The sequence below is a fragment of the Ostrinia nubilalis genome, chromosome 26 (assembly GCF_963855985.1).
Source record: "Ostrinia nubilalis chromosome 26, ilOstNubi1.1, whole genome shotgun sequence".
In the NCBI taxonomy this organism is placed as follows: Eukaryota; Metazoa; Arthropoda; class Insecta; order Lepidoptera; family Crambidae; genus Ostrinia; species Ostrinia nubilalis.
This window is the reverse complement of record NC_087113.1, coordinates 7,894,877-7,921,046: the sequence shown is the minus strand read 5'-3', so window position 1 is coordinate 7,921,046 and position 26,170 is coordinate 7,894,877. Positions and strand designations below refer to the sequence as shown.

General features: G+C 37.4%; 1 protein-coding gene and 1 long non-coding RNA gene across 3 annotated transcripts; one reads left to right on the top strand and one right to left on the bottom strand.

The window, feature by feature from the left end:
- Positions 1-153: 153 nt before the first annotated feature.
- On the top strand, positions 154-3,621 carry LOC135084621 (uncharacterized). Its single transcript, XR_010259906.1, has 2 exons — positions 154-386; positions 2,012-3,621. It is a non-coding gene; the product is annotated as an uncharacterized LOC135084621 (long non-coding RNA).
- LOC135084615 (thioredoxin-2) lies at positions 3,037-25,961 on the bottom strand. 2 transcript variants are annotated; one of them, XM_063979387.1, is made up of 3 exons: positions 25,872-25,961; positions 19,600-19,775; positions 3,037-3,941 (listed from the first exon to the last, which is right to left on the bottom strand). In XM_063979387.1, exons 2-3 carry the CDS (start codon positions 19,768-19,770, stop codon positions 3,792-3,794), a joined length of 321 nt encoding a protein of 106 aa, XP_063835457.1. In that variant the 5' UTR covers positions 19,771-19,775; positions 25,872-25,961; the 3' UTR covers positions 3,037-3,791. The 2 variants fall into 2 exon arrangements, with proteins under 2 accessions (XP_063835457.1, XP_063835455.1); XM_063979385.1 differs by lacking the exon at positions 25,872-25,961 and adding an exon at positions 21,991-22,101.
- Between the last annotated feature and the right edge of the window lie 209 nt (positions 25,962-26,170).

Below are 26,170 nucleotides of genomic sequence, written 5' to 3'. Positions count from 1 at the left end.
CAAGGTCCAGGGCCAGTAAGTTAAAGACGTCCCTATAAGCACTATCATTTTACTCCAACGTTTCCCATCTGGTGAGTAAAAATATCACAAGCGCTATGACCACTACCAATGGGATATCATCTTGCTTGAATAGCACGCACGTAGACCTGACAGCCGATGGAGCAGCAAGGTGAAGGGAGCATCTAGAATGATATACCTAGAACGTGCGCCACGATATAATCTTATCGTCGATGTCAGACGACAAATGTATGGGCTTATCGCCTAAAACACGATCGGTTCTTGAGCAAGACCAAGCGCGCCGACAAGTCGGGCCGCAAGCGCGACCACCACGACCGCCACGACCACCACAACAAGAAGCGACGCGACTAGCAGAGGATAATAACTGGGTGAGTTTCTAGAGGTATGATCTGCTAAAGTCCGGTCGCCGAGCGGATAGAATTTCATCTAATAATATAATGGTGCGTCCAGATTTGACGTGTGGACGCACCATTACAAGAAGCGCCGCGACTAGCAGCAGCTACTGAGGTGAACTAAGCAAGCACAATGAATCTAGATCAGCGTTAGGTACCTATCTGACAGGTAGCGATATGGTACCGGGCCATCAAGTCATGATCGACACGACCACCGTAATAAAAGCGGCGCGATCAATCCCTAATTTTTAAGTGACCCCTATGGTAACGTCTAGCAGGAATTTTGTTTTCAAAGGGATCACTTAAAAATTACGTATTAATGGTGAAAACGGGCACTAGGCTCCTTTTCTCACTGGGCACTCAAGAGGACCCCAGTAAATTAAAGACGGCCTACAGGGCCACATTATTCTAGCTAGACCAGCGTTTCCTATCTTATGGGTAATACCACGACTATCTCAACAAGAAGCGACGCGACTAGCAACGGATACTAAGGTAAGCTTCATCTTTTAATGTAGACCAGGGATGGCGAACCTTTATATCTCAACGTGCCACTTTTCAGAAAAAAATGTTTGATATAGTCATAGACGTGCCATCAAATAACACCTAATGCTATCAATGAGGAGTATAGTACAAGTGGCGCCACTGGCGAGTGACAAGGCCTTACCACAGCCTTACTTTACAGTGGCACTAACGGACGACTTATTTACTATTTTATTTTATAGTGAATTTTGTGATTGGTGGCGTGCCCTCAATATTGTGGCGCGTGCCATCGATGGCACGCGTGCCATTGGTTCGCCATCCCTGATGTAGACTAGGTCTAGATAACCGAGGCAATGCCTGAGGTATGGGAACAGCAAGGGCGGGTGTTTTTGTGACGTCAAACGTGAGCAAGACTTCAGATGTGCTTCCTTCATACTTGTATGCTCCTCCCCTCCCGTGCCTCTTCCATACCTCAGGCACTAACTAAGAAACGACCACCACAGCAAGAAGCGAGCATCAGCTGAGTAACACCTAAAAACGTTATCCGTAGATTCGAGATATTGTCATCCCTTTCACGCAGAGCGAGATGGTTGGCATCTCGCCGGTGCGACAGTAACAGACAGATCCGTAACTACGTAAATAGAGTTTTGAAGTAGTCCTGCAGCGTTCTAGCCAATGACTGACGAACGAAACGAACTGACGGTCAAAGGGGCAGTAAGGTTCTGGTATGGAGGCCTATTACGAGCGCAGCGTGTGACGTTCATCAACAAGGAGGATAGACTATGTACCTCAAAAAGGTAGCAGGAAGGCGCTGGACGCAGGCCCCTATCTACCGGCCAATCTCAAAAATTAAATATGTTTGAAAAATTAATCATCATCATTTCAGCCACAGGACATCCACTGCTGATTTCCGTATTGACCGATTGGTTTGAAAAATTGCTATTGTCTATTAGCGCGGATCATAAACAATTTTCAGTAGAAACTAGAGATCCCAAGCGGTCGATAGGTTACACCAGTCATCTACTTATCATCATTCCTACAAATAATTTATTCTAACTGATTTCTGCGGTCAAATAACGAGTCTCGTTTGATAATAATGAAATGTTTTCTTTTTGTTTCAGATGGTGTACAGAATCATTGTTTGCCTTATCGTCTCGCACAACGTTTGTTACTTTATTCATAAGTGTTTCTTTATAAATTTGAAAGCGTGTTACAAATTCTAGGAATTGAAAGACAGTATAAGATAGACGTTAAAGAATTATTTACTCATTCGTAAAAAGGTAAATGAGTAAAGATAAAGAAATGTCCTAAAGAGTTAATTGCAGTGTGACTTGATGGTATTTTTTTTCCTAACGGGTAACAAACAGTGTTACTCGTTTTGGTGTGACTTTTTGGGAACAAGTAAAAATTTAAACAATGACAGCACATTTTAGAACAGTTAGATGATGTTTTTTGGAATAAACAAATTACAAAATGTTATGAAACTTTGTAATAAGGATAAACTTATTTCAATTGAAGGTATTCGATATTTAACTAATATTGTATTCAATAATTTATTTAGAATACGCTTATCAATAAAAATGACATAAACTGCATGAGGCGAAGGTTTAAGGTTATGATAAAATAAGAATGACGTTAATAAATCCAAGTTTCTTTAGACATAGTTAATTAATTTTAATTTAAAGAACTGTGCAGTCTTTTACATGCCTTGTTAATTGTAAATATTTGTTTCTTAAGATTTTCTCTGAAAAAATGTATTGTTCATTTTCCTAAACTCCATTACACCATAACGGCTGACAGCACTCAACTGTACTACAATACATTAATAATTACAATTTATTACAAGCTACTATTACAGTTACTATTTTATTGTTGCTAACGTACAGAACAATAATGGAGTGAGCGGAATGAAATTGTGAATGGTAGGTTGTTTTTCCTTAGGATATAATTAAATGTATAGTAGGTATATGATGTCTAGGTATTTTGTACTATATGCGTTTCAGCTGAAAAGAGCTTGTAAGAATAATTTTAGTTAATAAAGTTATGTGTAATCAATATTGTATTTTATTGCTCAACTTTTCCTATAAAAGTGTAAATTCCCATAGCAATTTGTAGTGTGTCAGTGGTTTTTTAATAAAAAGGCAGGTTTACATTTTGACAATATTTATTGGAATAACAATACTTCGTAACATACATAAATGTGAAAAATATGCGAAAATTAATACGAGAAGGCTGTACGCGCGCCACCAACTATCTAGGCAGGCGACAACTACTTTTGGACACCCGTTGGACATACAAAAATACGCTTCTACGGTGACAACAAAAATTGTGAACCTTCATTGGAATCCTAGGCCAATACTCAAGTGTCACACCGTGACGAAGGACACCACACACCAAAAACGTTGCTAAAAATATACATCTTCATTAAATTTCAATAAGTGCGTTAGTGTCATCAAAACCCATAGTGAGAAGGCTGATCTGAACACAAGTTTTCCATACAAAACGTCGTTACAGTGTAATAAATACTGAACTTGAATAGTTAATAATTTAAGGAGATAAAAATGTTAAATTTATTACAGTATATGCCAGCATGATGTACTAGTATTATTTATTATGACGTATATTGGAATATGACACCACCCATCGACTGTTGTTACGTGCAGTTTTACAGTCAGCGTCAAAAAGTTCGTGACACCTAAAGTGGCCAGAAAGTCAACACAACCTTATTCCATTTGCAACAAGGACGTGTTGCGAACTTTTTGGCTGCTTTGGGTGTCAGGAATTATTTGACGCTGGCTGTACCTGGGGACATTAGGGGAATGAACCAGTCATGTTAAATGCTTTCAAGTCCCATTGATGGTGGTGTCATACGCCTGGGGCAGCGCGTTGTACACCAAACGTCTACTTGTGCTTGAGGATGGTGTTTCTGAGCTTGTCCACGTTCGCTCCGGAGAACTCCTCGAGTTTCTTGCTGCTCTTGACGAAGACGAAGGTGGGCATCGAGTTGATGTTGTATTCGGTGGCGATGTCCTCGCACTCGTCCACGTCGACCTGGAAAGAATGAGAAAAATATAAGTTTTAAATATCTTAAGAGTTGCCTAAGAGGGAATCGAAGCCACGACCCTTTTTTATGCATAACAAGGCCTCAAAAATCAAGGTATTTGCCCACAATCGCACCTGATGTTAAGTGGGATGCAGTCTAGGATGGTACATAAAATATCTGCCTTGTAAGTTTGCTTGCCGGGCGACTGCTCTTCCATCAAAGCCTAATCAGTGCCGGATTAAGACTACTTACGCCCGTCTTCACCATCAATCCCTAATTTTTAAGTGACCCCTATGGTAACACTTATCAGGAATTTTGTTTTCATAGGGGTCACTTAAAAATTAGGGATTGATGTTGAAAACGGACATTAATGTCATAAGCACCACATCTGTGTGTGCCTACAAAGTGGTGGGAGCAAGTTATTGGTATATTTGGGAACTGATTGCAAAGGCACATAAAAGTAATAATGAATTTGAATAAATTTATAACCGACTAAACAGTGAGATACTAAAAACAATAATAATCCTGTAACATTGTTTTCTTAAGTTTTTGGTTCCTCAAAAAGTCTAAAAGTAAGTCTTTATTGTGTGTGTAACATAAAAGACAATAAAATACAGACACCACAATAAATTCCGTAGTTAATCAAACTGTAGCACCATCTTTTCCCTAATTGATTAGGTACTTAGATAAATTGCGTCACATCAGCCTGTCAGGCGCCTATCACACTGTCTGGCACTAATGTGATTACAGACGGGCCGCCCACTCTGTAAGGCCCTGGTCACACAAGCGTTGTGCGTTTTCTAAAACCTTATGTTTTAGAAAACGCACAACGCTTGTGTGTACAATGCGTCATACATTTAATGCCATTTTTTTACGCAGTCAATTTCGAATACGTTTGATATAAACTCACACTAAAGCCTTGATCACACGTACCGAGTAAACGGGCGAGTCAGTAAAATGTTTACTCGGTCGAGACAGTTGGGTGAGCGAGTCACATACTCGAGCGCTCGGCCGAGCACTCGGCGTAATGTTCATACACACCGAGTACTCGGACGAGAGCACTGTTTAGCCCGTTTGCTCGGTACGTGTGATCAAGGCAATACTTAAATGACATTTTTTTACAAGTCCCTTTTCTAAGACATGTAAAGAGTTTATAACCTAAGGGCCACTTTTTTTGAAGGGCCAAATCTTGGTGAATATTGAAAGAAAAGAAAGAAAGAAAGATACATTTATTACAGTGGACATCACAAAATATTGAATATAGACATTTCACTTAAGTGTGAGACAGACGCAACACAGAGAACAGATGATAGCATGTCAAGCTAAAGGCTAAGGGAAGGTATATGACCCTTATCGCACCTGATGTTAAGTGAGATGCAGTCTAGGATGGCACATAAATCTGTCCTGTAAGTGCCTATTCACTCTCGCCTTGAAAAGGTCCGCGTTATAGTGTTCGGAAAAGACTGCTGACAATTTATACAACAAGTACTTAATAAGCACCAGTGTGATAGTGGCCTTAAGCCGACTCCTATAAAAACCGGCATCTTTCACAAATAAACAAGTAAAGTTGACTAATATCGATTAACATTTTCCTCGTCGTACGCGGGCTTTCAAGTGAAATCGTTTAACTTAGTTGTCACTCGTTTGATTACTTTGAAATATCTTGTTTTTGTTGAGATGATACTCATAACAAGATTTACAAATTCTATTGGCGCCGAAAAAAAAAAATTTTTTTTTATTTTTTTATTAGGTCTGCAAAACTGGTTTTACAAAGTTACATACATATAATAAACTTAACTTAGTTGGCATTAATAATGTAAAACCTCCTAGATGCAAACACCGCATGCATATAATAATATTGTGTAAACAGAAAATGTTAGCAAAAAAGTTATTAGCCTATGTACTATCGGGGACTCTTCCGCCTGACCACTTTGTAGAAATTTTAGCGTAAGCGCATCGCTCCGGTCACGTGCTCACCCCGTCTCTAATTGGTTACGCATTTTACTATATTTTTACTACGACCAATAAGAGACAATCAGGGCTTAGGTTGCAATACGAAATACCATTGTGCACTTTATTGTCATACGGTTAAGGTTTAAAACGAAATTTTTCTTTTTCTTCAATCTTTCTTAGTTTTAGGCTGAGTTGCACCACCTAACTTTGACCGTAGCTATAACGGTAACCGGTGCTTTTTGTATGGAGTTTAACAGATTTTTGACGTTTGTCAAAGTTAAAGTAAGATGGTGCAACTCAGCTTTAGAATTTTAATAATAGAATTTGGTTACAAACAAATAGACAATATGTATTTTTTTAATATTGTATTTTTATACGAGGTCTGTCTGCTTTTTGCTTTGGCGAACTGTCGACATATTCTCTCCTTTGTTTTTTGTGAAGTTTTGTGATCCCTAACCGATTGATTTTGTTTTGTGTTGACCCGTGCTAGTAATTGGACTGTTTGATTGCCTTTTTATTGACCTCCGCGCGATTACTGAATCATGGCCTTTCAAAATAATTCTTAATTCTTATATTTAATTACAAACTTATCTATCTATACATTGTTAACTGTTTAAGTATTATTTAGTTTGAAGTTTAATTTTTATTGATTTAAAACCTTGTGTAAAGACACTTAATGTGCAATAAAAAAATTAATTTGAAATAAAACTAACTTAATATTATAATATTTATAATAACCAATTACCTGGATCATTGCTACCTAGTTACAATATTTGTATTAAATTGTAATAACGTAGATAAGTGTTTCTTTTAAACGGAAAACAAAAGTTGCTAATGTATTAAAAATAAATAGAAACCTATTATAGGTTTTTATTTACATTCAAGGATTTAAGAAAGTTATTATGTAGCCAGATCTTACAATAATTGTTTTTAAGCCACAAATATTCCTTAACTATTTCCTAATTAATTCAATAACATATAGTTTATAAATTATAAGTTCCGAATAAATTAAATACCTATTAAACAAGTAAAATTCGAAAGTGACTGTATGATTTTGCATTTCTCGCCTTAACTAGCTAAACTAATATCATGAGATTTACAATCTTAATATCAACAATAATTATAGAAAGGGCTACTTTTTTCTCAGGAAATTGCACAGTTACCTCGGAATGTGCGATAGCAATTTTGTGACCCGAGCGGGCAATCGCTAGTTCAATTTTTACACGAAGCCCCATATAATATTTTGTAGCGATTCTTTATTGGGTTTCAAACAGGGTTCGAAAATATCCGATATTTATGATATATATCCGATATATATCGGATATATATCATAAATATCCGATATTTATGATATTTATCAGATACATATCTGATATATATCATAAGGATATTTTCGAACCCTAGGTTCGAAAATATCCGATATATATCCGATATTTATGATATATATCCGATATATATCGGATATATATCATAATATCAGATATATATCCGATATATATCGGATATATATCATAAGGATATTTTCGAACCCTGGTTTCAAATTTACTAAAATGCGACGTTGCCAAACGAGCGCTACGGATGCGGGTAAGCTAAGCAATACTCAATCCTAAACGCTTTACATAGAGCTTGGTTTGCTAGGGCAAACATCTACAGTGGTGCGCCGACGCTGCTTAGACCCGAAACATGAATGAATGGGGGCGTAGCATAATCGAGCGTGTGTGTGCAAACAATTTAGGCCCTTAAGGTGTCAAGGCGTCCGAGTCCCCGATAGTACCTAAAGTTTCATTTAACATTAGAGCAGCAATAAAATTTACTTAGGTTGTTTTTGATAGAGGCGATAGAACCGTGAAAAATATCAACTTCGGTGCGAACAGAATTACAGCCCGACGCAATGCGATAGAGTGGTGAATGCTGACCGAGATTGGTTTTGCATAGAGGATTTTCGAAAGTTTTCCGATTCAGTAGGCGGCTGCTTGGGCGTGGGACGGAGAGTGACAGTCGCTCGAGGGTGCAAGAAGACTCCAAAGATCCACGAAGCAACTTGCAGGCAAAAACTACGTCAGACTTCTTACGTCGAATGTACAGTGGCTCCAATTTATAGTGCGAAAGGCGTTGAGTGTAGGACGTTAAATTACGGCATTTGTTGTCAGAATACGCAAGGTGGTATAGAAAACGTCTTTGAACTCTTTCCAATCGATCAATATGGACTTGATAACAGGGGCTCCAGACAACACTGCAATATTCAAGAATACCTCGTATCAGGGCGACGAATATCTTAATCGTCAGAGAAGGCTGGTTGAACAACTTCATCTGACGATTGACAAATCCAGAGAGTCGAGACGATTTAGCGATTATATGATATGATGATGATATATACAGGCTGTCCCGTATTTTTTTTATCTATCCTACTAATATTATAAATTCGAAAGTTTGGATGTCTGGATGTTTGTTACTCTTTCACGCAAAAACTACTGAACGGATTTTGATGAAACTTTACAGTATTATTGTTTATAACCCAGAATAACATATAGGCCATAATTTATGACGATTTGTGACAAACAAAATTTCACGCGGGTGAAGCCGCGGGCACAAGCTAGTTATCTCCATAAGTTCGGCTGGCACGCCCTTTACGGGACACAATGTATGACATCTTTTAACATTGTATGTGCTTTACATTATCATACGTTACTTTAGTTATAGTCTACTCAGACAAGTTACATAAACCGCAATCCTTGAAGGTCGGATCCAGTTTCCTCTATGTTCCTTCGTGTAACTATTATGTAATTATAAACTTGGTCTATTTGATAAGTTATGTTATTGTAATACTGTGATAAAAAGGTTACATGTTATTTTATAACAAACTTTTATATTGCTGAGATAATTCATAACGATTCTCACAGAAATAATGAAACTTTTTAGTTGCAACTCAGACTCAACCTACATCAATATACATTATTTTTAATTTTGATTTCCAATCCATTTTAGATTTATCTATGTACCCAGCACCCAACCATTCTGTCATTATGACCTTCATTGGTTGGGTTTTTGTGGCGGTCAAGCTGTAGATCCTGGCCACACAGGAGTTGCAGTGGTGGCAACGAGAGGTGGGAATAGTCCCGTTTTTTATGTCATTAAAGTACAGTAAATAAAAAAAAGCACTAATCACAACTAGATAAAGTCCAGTGTTCAGTTTGATATGACGTCGTCCATACAAATGTTCAATACAATGCAATGGACAACAGACATGCCCTTGTGAACCATAATCGATTGCAGCTTATCGATTCGCTGTTGTTACCGATGCGTCATTTAATCGATTTGAATGTTCAAATGTGGAATCGAGACTGCTTTATTTATATTCATAATGTTATCATAGGGCTGAGTTACGTAAGCGAGGTCTTTTAAGTGATAATATTTGAACTTTTTCAGGGTCGTTCCAAGTAAGCAGTAGGTAATATTTTCTACTTAAGAAGACTTACGGGTTACCAAAGATTGTAAAGATATTAGTAGATTAAAAAGGAAAAAAGTTAAATGCAGGAGCATTGAAATACAAATAAATAAAAGTAGCCCATAATATAACAAACTAGCTGTGCCCGCGACTTCGTACGCGTGAAAACCCGTTTTCGCAACATTTAGCCTTGCCTAGCCATAATGTTAGCCTTCCGCGATAAATGGGCTATCTAACACTGAAAGAATTTTTTAAATCGGACCAGTAGTTCCGGAGATTAGCGCGTTCAAGTAAACAAACAAACTCTTCAGCTTTATAATATGTATTAGTATAGATGAAAAAATAAATAAAAGTACTTATCCCATAACTGGCTCGTATTCATAAAAAAGTAATGGACAAGAACCTAACTATAAAAGGTAAACTTTATAAAACGTCTGATTCTAAGACTTATCTACCATCAAATGATTACGTCATATTACATCTTATGTTATTCAGAGGATGGGAAAACGCCACACTTGTTAGCACTGAAGCTAAATTAAATTGAAAACAAGCTTATAAAAGTTTTATCCTCATTTAGAAACCGATGCAGTATGATTTATTAACTCGTTGGTCATGTTTAATTTAGGCTCTTAATAGTATGACTAACAGGAAAGAACAGGGAAAGGATATTGAAACAGGAAAATGAAATAATATTTGAAATAATTTAAATCTATATGAAAAAAAAGCGAAAGGTCACTCATTGACTGACTCACTCATCAAAAAATCTCAGAAACTACAAGTGCTAAGAGTCTCAAATTTTGCATGGGGGTTCCTTTTAGAACGTAGGTGCTCACTAAGAACGGATTTTACGAAACTCCACCCCTAAGGGGGTAAAACGGGATCCACGCGTACGAAGTCGCGGGCGGCCGCTAGGAGTATGATATTAATAGGTAGAGCAAAAGCAAAATGCGCTTACAAACCTGTATCAGTACGGGTTTAAAGAATTCAGATCCTTCTAACTAAGCAATTTCATAGTATGACTCAAGTGTAATGTTAGCCTTCAGTTTTTTATCGACAATCAAGTTTTAGCTCCTGTTAACTAACGTCCGTATTCACAAACATTACTATGAGGTCTCACTGCGCGTGGAGGTGGACGCACAGGGTGACACACGAACTAATCAAAAAGCTCTATTCAACGCTGTGCGTTCGATTTGCTGCTTCACTTAAGCAGGCATCGTTTGTGAATATGGGCGTTAGAAGTGGGGTTGTGAATATCGCAAGACTTTGAAATATATTGTACAACCATTGCTGTACCATCCATTTCTGTAAACTATATAAATAAATATAAATAATAAATATCCTTTGACATTTTACACTGCGCTTCTAGTCCCAAACTAAGCAAAGCTTGTACTATGGGTACTAGACAACGGATATAAACATACTTAAATACTTTTTTTTTTGTAAATACATACATATTATACATAGAAAACACCCAGTCCAATACAAACAAATATGTTCTTGCACACAAATGTTTGTACTGAGCGGGAATCGAACCCGCAACCTCCGGAATAGTAGTCCGTTTCGAACCACTACACCAAACGGCCGATTGAACTAATATCAAATATGAACCAGTCAGTGCTAGTTCATCATCGTCAGGTCATTTAGTCTCCAATGCAGGAGCACGACCCTCTCTAATTTACCAGAGGCAAATGGGGGATTTGGTCTACACTCCCCACGCTGGCCAGACGGGTTCAGGAAGCCTGATGTCCGCATTTTCAAAATCTAAATTATCTTTATTTGTATAGACTAATTAAATTAATACTTACAAATCATCAAACGCTCTTAAGGAGCCTATACATGTCTCATACTTTTTGCTCTACCAGCGCTTCGAGACACACATTTAGCAAGTACTGAGAATAAGCGCCGCAACAAACTCAGGCACCACTGTCTGTTTGGCTCTTAGTCGCCTTTACGACATCTACGAGAAGGGTGAAAGTGGTCTTATTTTACTCTGTCGTAACGAAAAGACAACTAGTGCTAGTGATTTTGATTTAATTTACTTGCCTGATGCCTAAATAAATCTTATTTTGGTTGACCGCAATGTGACTGAGGTGACCGTGCCCTCAAGGTCATGTCATAGGAATCCGCAATGAAGCCAAGGTTACATATAGGACGGCTGACGTAATATGGCGGCGTGAAAATGCCGTTAAAACGGCTGAGTTGCACCACCTAACTTTAACGATAACCGGCGTTTTTTGGATGAAGTTTGACAGATTTTTGACGTTTGTTAAAGATAAAGTAAGATGGTGCAACCCAACTTTAGTGCCTTTTTCTCGTGCGGATCTTGTTTCTTTATCTCTAATCTATGTTTGAGTCATAATAAAACCTAGACAGATAGTAAGCGCACGAAAAGTGAGGCAACTTTTAGTAGACCATTCTGGTCCACTTGAAAATTGAAACTTTTTTGTTTTAATCAAATGTCTTATTAAACAATTATTAAATAACAAATTATGTCATTTTATTACGATAAATGTGAATAAAAACCTCTGAATTTCGTAAAAATCGCTACACGTTAACACCGTTTTGATAGTAAATAAGATTTTTGCCTCACTTTTGACGAAGCGTTTGTGTGAAGACTATCCATCTAGGATTTATTATTTTAAGGTTTGAGTTGCGTGCGTGTATCCCGTGTAATAGGAAAAACATGTCTTGTTTGTATGAAATAATGAAATTCGGACCAGAGGTGGAATTGTGTATAGCAATCGTAATCATTTGACAGTTCATAACGTACCTACGATAAAGTCAGTTAAACAAAGCGTTTGACAGAATAATCGTACGTTATGAACTGTCAAATGATTACGATTGTTTTACACAATTTCACCTCTGATCCGCACGCGTCATGCCTAAATCCGCATCATCACGGAATTAGGCACTTATAGCTTCAATCAAATCACTTCACTACTGTTGATTAAAAGTACTATAAAGATGTATTTTTACTTGACAGTCATAGCAGATGGGATTTCCAACGACCGACACGCTTACTTCTTACGAATAATATGATATAAATTATTAAAATAGACTGGGAAAAAATATGTACAGAAAACAGCAAATCAGAGTACACATTTTGATGAAAGCAAACTAACATCTATTACAACTGCATAAGAAGCTGCAGTGTGAAGCTTGATGTGCTCATCTGTACTTCTTTGAATAGGCTTGTATCCACAGTGAATAAATCTGCAGTATAAGATTGTATAACTATTAAGATAGTCGTATAATTAATGAAAAACGAAACTACATAAAATAATAATTATAGATTATTTATATTTTTAGCAAATAAATTCGGAAAAAATGGCCCATAAGTCACGTGACAGCAAACACCAATCAGAAAGCGTTACGTCATTTTTTCTATCTTTTTAAATATAGTTTTTTACGGCTCTGGGTGCAAGCCCTTTTAGGCCAGATTGTAATTGCCAACATTTGAGTGTTGCTAGAAGGTTATATTTGTAACCTTTTAGGTGATTTTTCGAAATTTGTAGATATTTTTCCTTTATAGGGCTCAACAAATAATTTTACATTATGTCTCGAGTTTTGGCAAATAATGTTAGATATAGGTACTGTACAATACAACTAAGTGATATAAATAATATAATAATACTATAGTTTCCCATTTATGAATAAGATGAGAGAGTACATTTTAAAAATAGGTTACATTTTTTTATATTTCTGGTAATTTCTGACAAGACCCGACTGGCAACACTTTTCTTCATGTGAAGTCTTGACCCAGACACCCAGAGCCGTGAATTTCTATATTAAAAAAAAATGTGAAGTTTGTTGGTAAATATGTCATGAATAGTTCCTAACCTCATTTTGTTGTTATCATTATTCTTAAACAAAGTTCAACAATTTCATTATAATATGTAGGTACATGATATCAGATTATGTTGTGTGAAATATCTAACTTACATTGAAATGATCTTCACAAAAATACATCCTTGATTTTGTTGATAAACAATGGACATCATATTTTACGTATCTGCTGATTGTTTGGTACGTATACCTATAAATAACTTGTTTGGCGTTTTTATTCTTGTGCATGTACATTGGGGCACTATACAGGACTTGAAATACGATGGATCCATTTGTAATTAATTTAACTTTACAATTTCCGTACTAAAACAGCTGTGTTTTGCAAGGCGTGACGTCATTCAAGACGCCATGACGGTCGTGAGCGTTTTTAAGGGCTATATCCCAACTAATATTATAAATGCGAAAGTAACTCTGTCTGTCTGTCTGTCTGTTACGCTTTCCCGCTTAAACCTCGCAACCGATTTTGATGAAATTTGGCATAGAGATAGTTTGAGTCCCGGGAAAGAACATAGGATAGTTTTTATCCCGGTTTTTGAAACAGGGACGCGCGCGATAAAGTTTTTCTGTGACAGACAAAATTCCACGCGGGCGAAGCCGCGGGCGGAAAGCTAGTGTCAAATATTATTGAAAATGCAAAATAATCCTTGGAGATGAGATTTTTTTCCAAAATAAGAGCGCATTTGTATAAAATAGGCATCAAGGTATATTATTAACTAATTATTGAAATTTGGGCGAAAAGCCTATTGTTTGTGCCAACTTTTACAATGCGATAACTGGATATTGTTTTGATGGAACATATTTCTAATGTCCGTCATAGTGAAAAAAATTAAGTAGAGCTGGTTCAACGGCGAATAAAACATAGAAATACTATACTATGCAAACGCACATTTGAACTGTTACATTGCAAAGTGAATAAATTAACATGAACCCGGTGGGATTCGAATCGCCAGACGTTGTGGTCACCGTCTGCACGCGAACCACCATTATACCAGTCAGTCGTAAAAAAAATCAAAATTAAAAGCCGCAAAGATGGCAAGTTCAGAAGGGCGTCACGTCACAGTAAAAAAAAGTTCGAGCAGTAACCACTGACCTGTATTATTACACACTGGTCAGGCTGTCTCCATAAGTCCATACAAATGACAGCTAATTTTGAAGCGCCTCTACGATTGTCCCGAGAACTAATTTTAACGTACGTTGCAAGGAGTGAGCATAGGAGTAAGCGAGTAAGACATCGCTAATTTTAGTTCCATGAAAAAACGTACAGCCTACAGTATGGCCTACAGCGCTAAAATGGCGAAACTCGAATAGGCACAGAAATATTATGACAGCAGCCAGTCCACCAGCATAATACAGGTCAGTGGCAGTAACAACGGTAATCTGTGGCCCTGCTTTTGATACCTAGGTCTTTTTAGGGCACTAAAATGACCCAAATATAGACGCCCATTTCATACTGCAGGCTTAAGTAATTAATTACAAACTATCGCGAATGATGTCATTGGGACAAAAATATCATTTATCATGTTGTTTTGAGCTGAAAATAAAATATTTTCTATTCGGTTATCGTAGTAATGGTTGTTGAAATTTATTCTGGTCATGATAATTTGACTTGTATAATAAGCAGTCGCCGACAGTCTAGGACTCTAGGTACTTACAATAATAAGGGAATTGTCCTAGTTTCAGTATTTTATTTAGCCTAGATGGAAAAACATAGTTCGAGATTATACTAAAGTACCTACTACTACAGTAAAAATAGTTCGTAACACAAAGTGGCCAGAAAGAATCCAGTATTGATAACAGCTCCCTCCTGACATTGTCATAGCTGGGCTGGAACGGTTCAGTGTAGGACATCTATAAGAGAGATTTTTCAACAACAATGTGATGGCACGGGTTGTATCTAGCGATATTTTTCTTTCTATTGTCCTCATTCTCTCTATATCTTACGTCATTTATCACTGTGATTTATTTTATTTCCCACGAGTCTACCATGGACTTGGCTGAATCGAAATAATGACTAAAACAAACTCAGCTTCTATATTTTAACAATATGACCCGCATAATAGTGAACATATTTGTGAAATACCTGACTTTTATGTCATTTAGTAGTGCATAATGTAGCACTGTTTTTTTCACGTTTATTTTTGGAACCAATATCATCTTCGAGTTACACTTTGGCTAGTACCCGTGATATATGAGTAAACAGCTGATGTGGGGACACTTATTTATGAAGTAGTTTAGTGATTTTCAAAGACGCTACTTGGGTTCTGGTGTGGTCATCTAACCATCAAAAATTCAAGTTTGTGAGTGAAAAAACTGGCTGGTTTTAAATCAGTTTCAACGCCTTCCAACTAAAACATGTTCACAACTGAACAAAAGTTCAAGCCCTTTATTGGTTGGGGTTAGTTAGTTAGGACAAAGGCTAGTTGTTCCCCCAACTATCCAGTGGCACACCTACAATTCGTCTCCGCTCGTGGTTGCCACTAAGATCTTTTCGAGAACGGTCAACAGTTCTACGAGCTATTCCCTCTTGAGTTCGGCAATGCTGCAGACTATGACGGATTTTGAAACTAGATTATCTCTAAATTAGGTAGATACTTGAATGACAGTTTTGTAGTATTTAATAATAGTGTGAAAAGCGTGTAATCTAAGGACTTGCCGACATTACACACGGCATAATCGTTAGACAAACACAGTTCTGTCTGCTGATATGAGCAACTTATCAGCGAATAAGATTGCATAGTCACCAACATCATTTTGGTTGAAAAATAGCCTGTATTACAAGGAGATAAGACACTTGTGCCACTATGTTCAGCTTGATGTGCTGTTGCGTACAAACAGGTGTGGGGGAATGGCCAGGGATTACCCATTGATACATGCAGGGTATGGCAGTCATGTTTTATGCAAGTCAATTAATAGGGGTAATTTTTAGAGCAATAGGTTTGTTTTTAAGCGTCATCCAGCATCCTGCTCACTGACGCTACTTTAGCTACCTAGTAATAGGTGCTATATTGCAACAACCTGCACTCTACTGCATGTTTATCATCCCGTAGACGAGAGCACATCAAGATCTCTCTGGGGTTGCTGTATTGTAATAAGATCGAACTTGCAACAAACCAGTATCGATGGCTCCTACGTATAAGGGCGAAACTGCCGCTTACGCCTTTTTCCAATTATTTAAGCAATGATTTCACTTTGCTCTAATCTATAACATCAGTAAGAAAAAAAAATTTTTTTTCCATTCGATACAAAATAAAATTTTAGGCAAATAGGCGTATGTGCAAAACTACGCCACGTATAAAGCCCAATCATACGATTCGTCAATCTATACGAGTAGTTGCTTACATAAACATATATTTTTTATAATCCAAATCTTAAATAAAGCCATGAAAATATTTAGCAAATTGTTTTATTTATAAATTATGACACATTATATAGTTATTTAATTTTTAGCGTTAAGAGTCGCAACTCAAACTAATTTGAAAATTATAAATAACTTGAAAAAATCGAACTGCCTAAGGCATCGTGGGTTCAATTCCCGCCTTAGGCAATTCGATTTTTTCAAGTTATTTATATTTTTTAAAAATATGACACATCATGTTAAAAGACCTAACTAAATCTCGAGCACAGTATATGGGCGTATTTGCGTTAACACGTAAAACGGTACATTAAACGACTTTTTCTAACTGATTTATTATTGATATAGCACATGATAACAATTATAATAATTACATGCATAAATAAAGAGAGTAATCGCTTAAAATATTATATTTACGTTGTCATTTAAGTCTCTTTACGTTGAACAATATACATGAAATTATAGAAATATGCCGACGTAAAAGGGCAATGCGTAAAATCTCAAAATATATAAGAAAAATATAAAAATTGATAACAGCAGTAGCAAAAGCATTACATGTTAAGGCTAAATGTGAAATTTCATTAAATTCGTTTTAGTAGGTCAGAAGATATGACCCAAAAATATGGTTCTGGCCACTAAAATGGCTCTCCTGTAAAATTTACTTTTTTCACTTACGCCAGTATACGTAGGAGCCATCGGTATGGTTTTGTGTCAATAAAATATGACAACATATTTATTTTAAGTTTGCCAACAAAATTATGTACCACAAGTTGTGATAGCAAACCACAATTAGCAAACGTGTTGATAACACTCCCCATGCGTTTGATAAGGATAACTTTGATAAGGTTATTATTACATTTGTTTCATTTTATGTCTGTAGGTTGAGTGTAGACAGTCAGCGTCAAATAGTTCGAGACACCTAAAGTGGCCAAAAAGGTGACAACACAACCTTATTCCAATTATAACAAAAACGTGTTGGGAACTTATTGGCTACTTTGGGTGTCACGAACGATTTGATGCTGACTGTACACTGCGGTTAGTGACGTCATGTCTACGAAGTTGCCTAAATACGGTCGTTGGTCATAGCATACCTAGTAAATATTTAGCAGAATGACATCTACTATTTTATTTACTTTGGGATTTGGTTCTAAAATTAAACTTATTATCCTCATCAGGTCATTTAGTCTCCAGTGAAGGAGCACGACCCTCTAGTTTACCAGAGGCAAATGGAAGATGATGTTACATGGCACATAATTTTATACAAAAACATAACCGAGATTATTTTTAATATTGATTTTGTTATTCAAATAGATACAGTGAAATGAGTAGCATAGGTTCGTGGTATTTGGATGTTTTAGATAAAAATTAAATATTCTTACAAAAGATAAATCATAATCGTGCGCATACGCATCGCACCAACTATGTAAATTGGATAATTTGTAGAAGAGAACGTATAGATCCGGTATGTCAGTAAGTGCTTATCTTACAAATTAGTGACCTATTTAAACGCATATAAGAATTATGCCCGTTTTCACCATCAATCCCTAATTTTTAAGTGACCCCTATGTAAACAAAATTCCTGTTATTTGTTACCATAGGGTTCACTTAAAAATTAGGAATTGATGGTGAAAACGGGCATTAGTCACCTATTGACATTTGTCCCATTTCTATTACACAAATCTATGGTGATATTATAGATCTGCGCTTAACTGGGACAGTGCTTGAGGTATGGGAGCGGCACGAGAGGGTGTTTTTGAGACGTCAAATGTCAACGAGACTTCAGATTTTTCAGATTTGTATAGATGACCCACGCTGAACTGTCCCACCAAACTCAATGACAGGGGGGCGCTACCATCGTTCAACTATATGGTTTCCAACATGGCAAAAATCTGAACCAGCGATCCGGTATTGACGGTGGCGCCCCACTGTCAATGTCATCGACAGGACAGTCCAGTATTTTGGAACTATATGTTCAGTCACGAAATAATAATGTCAATGTCACCCCTCTCGTGCCATTCCCATTCTCTAGACCAGGGTTTACCAATTTTTTTTTGCCAAGGAACCCTAATTGATTATACTTTTCCTAGCGGAACCCCCGTACTACTCCGCCCGCACGCCCTGCCCCTCCCTTGTGCGTAAACAAGTCGGTGCGAGCGGACAACGTCGGTCACGAAACGTGGGATAATATTTTTTACGGAACCCTTGCGGCCTTTCCACGGAACCCCAGGGTTCCGCGGACCACCATTCGGGAACCGCTGCTCTAGACTCATTTAAGCGCTAGACCTATAGAGTAAAATTTCCGTTAGACGCACGTTGAACACTATTTTAAAATGATATTTACTTAAAGATGTTCAACTTTTGTTAATTAATTGTTGAGCGTTAGCAGTATTAATATTTGAATATTTACCTAAACATGTAAAAATAGTGACATCCAAGTATTTCAAATGTAATAACAAGTATGACAAATAGATATAGCGAACTAAACGAGTTTTATGTTAAAACGAGTACGTGTGAACTGTGACGATCTTCCTACGCAAGGTCCAAGCTATTATAGTAATTTTCAAGTTATTTCTGTTAGATAACCAGTTCGAAGCCCCTAAGACACGACTGTATAATTATCTTGATTGTCTATCATTCGTGTTATATTATGCTTGGCCACTTTTGGAGATTGAGACAGTAAAATTGGTAGATCAGTGACCGATCTGGATGTCGTAAAAGACGACTGAGACCCATTTTTTACCAAAGCGAAGAGATGTGTGTTCATCAATTTGATTTCAGAACCGAAACTAAGAGGAGAGGTAATGTGGATTTCCACATTACCTGGTAACGAGAACTAGTTGGTCATTCAAATATGTACATCTGTCCTCTCTTCACTTTGGTGGAAAATGGGCCTAAGGGACTATGCGTACATTAGATCTCATGAAGCCGTCTGGTCAACGCGGAGGAGTGTAGGTCAAATCCCTAGTTTTCAACAGTGCATGTGTATTATTACAAATACACGCAATAAAAGTGCTCATTTAAATAATTTTATAGCATTTTCCTGCAAAAAAATGTAGGGAAGAAGGCTTACCTTGAGGACGACCAGGCTGTCAGCCATTTCCGTAGCCATCTCGTCTAGTTTGGGCCCGATCATCTTGCACGGCCCGCACCAGGTGGCCATGAAGTCGATCACCACCAGCTTCTCGCCAGCCTCGGCCAGCCTGTTCTTTAGGTCTTCGGAGTCCTTGATGTGGATCGACATGTTTACTGGAATTAAAAATACTTTATTTAGGATACAATGCCTGGATAAAACGATATAATGGTAGGCATAAAGGCTAGCAGCAGCTGGGATCACCAATCTGCGACTCTTTCAATGAAAAGGTTTAGACTCTTCAGTTCTAAGGGAATTTGACTTTGACTTTGAAAAAAAAAATCCTCAGATATAGCGACACCATGAAAACAGGCAGGTACGATAAATAAATCTCTATTTGACAAAATCGATCGAAGTGAATTATGTCAACGTGAAATTGTGAACTCGGTCAGTTTATAATACATCGCGTCATTATTGTAAACTATCAGTGGATTAGGTTACATTGTAATCTAACTACAGATTTCATCTGACGGAATTTACAACTTTATGGTGACAAATACAAAGTTGAGTTACTGCCATAAACCCGTTATGTACTGTGGTCTATGGGGCAGGACTGGCGTGTGTTGATAACAAAACGATAATGGGAAATCGATACAATACAAGATCAACGGTTCCAATTGACCGTTATTACTCAGGACTTAAGGTTGAAATCTTTTGTCGCAAGTCACTGGAGTACTCAAAGTTTATAGCTATGAATGTTCTTACAGAATACATCTACTAGTTTTATGATGTCATGGCTTGTTTGTACTAATTATGGTAAAACTACGTCTGTTTAACATAATTAATTATCAACATAAATACACGCACGAAAAACACCAACAACATCGAGAATTTTCCATTTCAAAGTAGGTACAGTTAGCGTCAAATAGTTCGTGACACCCAAAGTAGCCAGAAAGTTCGCAACACGACTTTATTGCAATGAGGGCTATCGTTTTAGCGCTCACCAGTTAGCGCCACTGTAGAGTAAGGTCCTGTCACTTGCTAGTAGCGAAGACAGTAGCGCCAACTGGTGAGCGCTAAAGTGGTAGGAGGACTATCGCATTTGCACTCATCAAGATGGCGCCACTGTAGAGTAAGGTCCTGTCAATCGCCAGGGGTACCAAGTTGGATTAAGCTTGTGTTGTCAACTTTTCGGCCACTTTGGGTGTCACGAACTATTTGACGCTGACTGTACCTATCCAGACACTTGGAACTGTCAAGTGTCAAGTTGACAGACCCTACAGGGTATCAAACCTGGAACTTTGGCGTTTGAAGGTATCCTATCATAGCAACTACGATACTGTCTGATTTTATTATAGGTACCTACTACAATTTTTTATACTAGTAGATTAGATTGGTATGTTTCTTTAGGTAGGTATTCTGAACTAATTGAATTTATTGTGTTATTTAGAATTGAACTTAAATGAAGTAAATTAAGCTATTAATCATCACATAGCTGTGTAGAGAATAAAATCCTACTAATATTATAAAGGTGAAAGTTTGTGTGGATGTTTGTTACTCTTTCATGCAAAAACTACTGAATGGATTGGGTTGAAACTTTACAGTATTATTATTTGTAACCCAGATTAACATATTATAGGATATAATTTATGCGAATCTGTGGCACTAAATTTCACGCGGGCAAAAGCTAGTAGATTATAAGCAAAGTGACCTACCTAATTAAAGTTTTTGTTTGCCTTGTTTATAACATAGTTTTTATTTCTTTAACATGTTTCAATGTCACGATAATACGATTCAAGATCCAAAGATAGGATATTAAAAGTATTTTCTGTCATCTGTAATAATATTACAGGGAAAATAAATTATAAATAACTGTACTTTTTCCGCATAAAGTAGGTATGAGAAAATTATTGTTTCACAATTGGAGGAAATATCTACACAATCAGATGATTTACCGGTTATTCAACATACATACACGAAAAAAAATAGTAGTTCAAGTCAATTTATATTCTTATTATAATAGATTACAATTGCTAATGTGGAAGTTTGGAACTCTTTTAGAAGATTAAATACCTAAAACAAGAAGTTTGAAGCAATCTATTGAGTAAATTCTGTATTGTTTGAGTTACAACTCTATCGAGGAATATTATTTATGGTTAGGTATCCAAAGAAACTAACGCGCGGTAAAGATTTTTCCTTGTTTCTTGTAATGACTTACAACAAACAGCGAAACCGAGTAATCAATACACCTCTCTGTCCTACATTAGCGAAAGAACGAGATAATAAACAATAAAAAAACATAAAAAAGAATTCAACGAATCTCACCAGCCAGTTCGCAAAAAAAGTCAAGGTTTTATGCGACCGTAAAAAAATGATTAGCACAACACTTACCGGTATTTAAAACTAAAAAATATCACAGACAATACGTTAACTTTTTAACGTGTTGAGGCAACGACGTTCCGCCTATGACTGCCGGCACCAAACAACTCGACTCTGTTCAATGTTGACTTGGCACACGGCCATTATGGAGCCATGACGTCATGCACGACATGACTTGTGAATCACAATCGTCGCGGTGACGAGATATCCAAGAATCGTAACGATGATTTCGTAGATTCCTATACTGAATTAATCGTGATACAATTGATGAAGGAGCTAAATAACTTCCTAGTTGTTTCATTGAGTAAAATACCCATTTGACTATGACGTGTCGCTGCGAAACTAGCCGAGTCAATATGCCCAAAATTTGTATTTGGTAGGCCCTAGGAAGGTGCTCATGTAGACAGCAACTGAATAGTCCAGTAGAATTAGATTTTAAATCGGAAATAATTCCTACAAAAGATTTTATTGCTTTAATGGCTTCATTGGTTGCCCATTAAGACTCTCCTAGGTTTTCGACTTCGACGGAGTTGTGCTTAAGTGGTGGGGGCCCCCGAGAGGGGCGCTTTTTAGGTTTTCCGGTTATACCGCGTGAAGGACTTACCCTATCGAAAAGTGGTCTTCGTGACGGTTGAAGGGCATTTAATCCTGCATTAAATAAGACCAAATTCATATGTTTTGGACAAACCGTTCTCGTGCAAATGTTCGGCAAAGTAGAAAATATGTGTATAATTAATGACCCTCTCCACGTCCAATAGCTCGTCACCCGTAGGCTCCCAAGCCTTCTAAAGGGTCGCCTTAACCAGCGTATCCCTGTCAAGGCTCACGAGTAGGATTCGCTTATGTTTGTTCGTCCCAGCCATTCCTAAACTGCGGTTGCTGCACCTCTTCCTGGCACTCTCCTGAACGACTCTGTGTTACCTAATGTGGCTGCCCCTCTTTCTTGTACCCTCCTGTACGATTGCATTGCTTAGCCATATGCCTGGTCCAAGGTTCGACGCCACAAAATCAACTTCGTACGCGTGAAAATAGTTTAAATACTATTTTCCGTGCTTGCAACATTTTTCTTTACTGCTTCGCCTCTATTAGTCGTAGAGTGATTGTATATATCCTATAGCCTTCCTCAATTTATAAGCTATTCAACACAAAAATAATTATTTCAATCAAACTAGTAATTCTTGAGATTAGCGCGTTCAAACAAACAAACAAAAAACTCTTCAGCGTTTTAATATGAACTTGTTGTTGTTGATTTTTGGCGTCGAACCTTAGACCAGGCATACTGCTAGGAAACGTAGTCGTGCAGGAGGATACAAGGAAGAGGGACAGCCACAGTAGGTAACACAGAGTCGTTCAGGTGAGTGCCAGGAAGAGGTGCAGCAACCGCAGTTAAGGAACGGCTGGGACGAACAAAGATAGGCGCATCCAGCTCGTAAGCTTTGATAGGGTTACACTAGTTGAGGCGCTCCTTTTCAAGACTTGGAAGCCTGCGGGTAACGAGCCATTGGACGTGGAGAGGGTCATTAATTATACACATGTTTTCTACTTTGCCGAACATTTGCACGAGAACGGTTTGTTCAAAACATATGAATTTGGTCTTATTTAATGCAGGATTAAATGCCCTTCAACCTTCAGAAAGACCACTTTTCGATAGGTTAAGTCCTTTACGCGGTATAACCGGAAAACCGAAAAAGCGCCCCTTTCGAGGGCCCCCACCACTTAAGCACAACTCCGTCGAAGTCGAAAACCTAGGAGAATCTTTATGGGCAACTAATGAAGCCATTAAAACACTAAAATCTTTAGTTGGAATTATTTCCGATTTAATTCATTTTTGTGTTTAATTCTACTGGCCTAGAAGGAGTGTTGGACTGATGTTCCCGATCGAGGTATATTCGACTAAGTATCTTCCTTAGACAAGTGGCAAAACTTGACACCTGTAATTTCAAAAGGACTTCGCTCCGGGGCAAGTTCTGACTTCTGAGAGGTGGTTGCTTAATATGGGCCTCTTAAGAAGGCTCAAGGTCACCCAAAGTTCGATGCAGCGTGATATGCTGTGATCGAATCAGAAATGCGGGGATCCGCAGGAGAACCAAAATGACCGACATAGCCCGAAGAATTGCTAAAATCAAGTGGCAGTGGGCGGGGCAGGGGGCACATAGCTCGCAGAGCTGATGGCCGCTGGGGCAGAAAAGTTCTCGAGTGGCGACCACGGGCCGGAAAACGTAGTGTGCCTCCACCAGGTGAACCGACGATGCGGGCAGCGCAGGACCGGTTGTTGTGGAAATCCTTGGGGGAGGCTTTTGTCCAGCAGTGGACGTCACTGAAACGAAAGAACTTCGAAGGGATAGGATTTTCGGAGCGACCAAAAAGTGCCTCTTATTGTCTATGGGGTGGCTTTTCCCGCGTGTCGGTCAAATGTCGGTCTGTTTTGTGACAGTTTTTATCCCACGCATAAGTGCTCAAGTTGTTATAAGTGCGATTTTACAGCAAAAACGTCTTGTGTGCTGACTGTACAAGCTAAACCAACACTGTAGCATCTTATGTCCATTCAATAAGGACGATTTTGCAACATACATTTGTAGTCTAATGTGCATGTTGTCTGTACACTTTATGGCCTTGAATTTTAAATTAAGATTAACTCCCACAATAAAATTAATAACAGTAGACATGAGAAAATTTTGGCTATACTTCTTGTACTGGATAAAATTGTTATCAGTAATAGCTTCAACTCTGTGCTTTATTGCCTTAACATAAGGGTTTTAAGAGTTTAATGAAGGAAAAAATTAGGTTAAATAGGTTTTATATCTAATAAAAAAGTTTTAATTGGTACTTGTACTAACTACTAGATTCTCAGGACAATTAATATTTCTATAACTTTCACAATCCACAAACATAGTAACTGGTAAGAAACATTGAATATTTTTATTAACTTAATAACTGTTACCTAAAGCTAAATTGAGCAATGATTTTACAGTCATTACTTACTTGGTCAATTTTATTATCTTTATTTTATCATTTTTATTTTATTTATTTATACATTATTTTACTGAACAGCTGATGTAGAATCCTTTTTTCTCTAGTTTTTTTTATTATCTTTGCTGAAAAATTGGGTGATATAGAAAAGCAACATACCTACCTACTGATTTTATGAAGAAATTACTGCATTTGCCTATGACAATAATCATCATAATTTAAAGCTTTAAAGAATGAAATACAGCTAAGAAAATTGACACATTACCTATGTAGGATTATCAAGGTTAGACGGTAGATCAAATTAGATACGGAAAATACTATAATACATGTATAATAATTTAATTCCATTTATGAAGAATAATTATTAATAAACTCACTCAAGGCCTAGCAACTTGTTAATAATGTAGTCCAAACCAAAAGTCATTGAACTCTGTAATCCCCCCTAATACCTAAGTACCGGGCCCACTGGACCCTGGCGACCTAAATTCCAATGGTGTACCTACTAATGTACTTATACTTATCATAATGCGTCGTTTTCCAGACATTTGCGCGTTTTCAACGGCACTTAGTAGTGCAGTAGGTTAGTAATTACAGATTAACATCTACAAACGTGGAACATAGCGTAACAATCTACTCAAAACATAGGTACATACTATACTAATTATGCACCAATAATCAATAAATTACCACCTACAATGACTCATCCATCATTCTGACGACTAAAACACGATTTATAACCAGTGAATGGTAGGTAAATGATGTGAAACGCAAAAAAATATTGAGTTAAGCGTACTTGAAAAATCAATGACACTCGAAGAGTCGATGTGAACCATGGCTTATTTGCCATTATTGCATACTGTATTGGATGAAATTTGTGCATAAGACATTGATAAATGCAAAATACGTAAAAGAAAATTACTTACGTGATTAGAAGATGAATAAATCAATCACGATTCACGAAACCGGCAGAGCACGCGGCAAGCAAAGTTTTAAGTTACACACTTACTGTTACTTACACCAAAAATGACACAACGAACGAATGAATGATGTATTTTCTCTGCCGTTGTAATCGTCGTTCATGATTCGGATTGGTCAACAAACACAAGGCATCTTTATTTCAGCCAATCAGTGAACAGATAATTTCAAGGTTATTTTGAATGTCAAGTATTGCCCAATCAGAGAAAAAACACGTTTCATTTCAAGCAGTTGTTTCTTGAAGTCG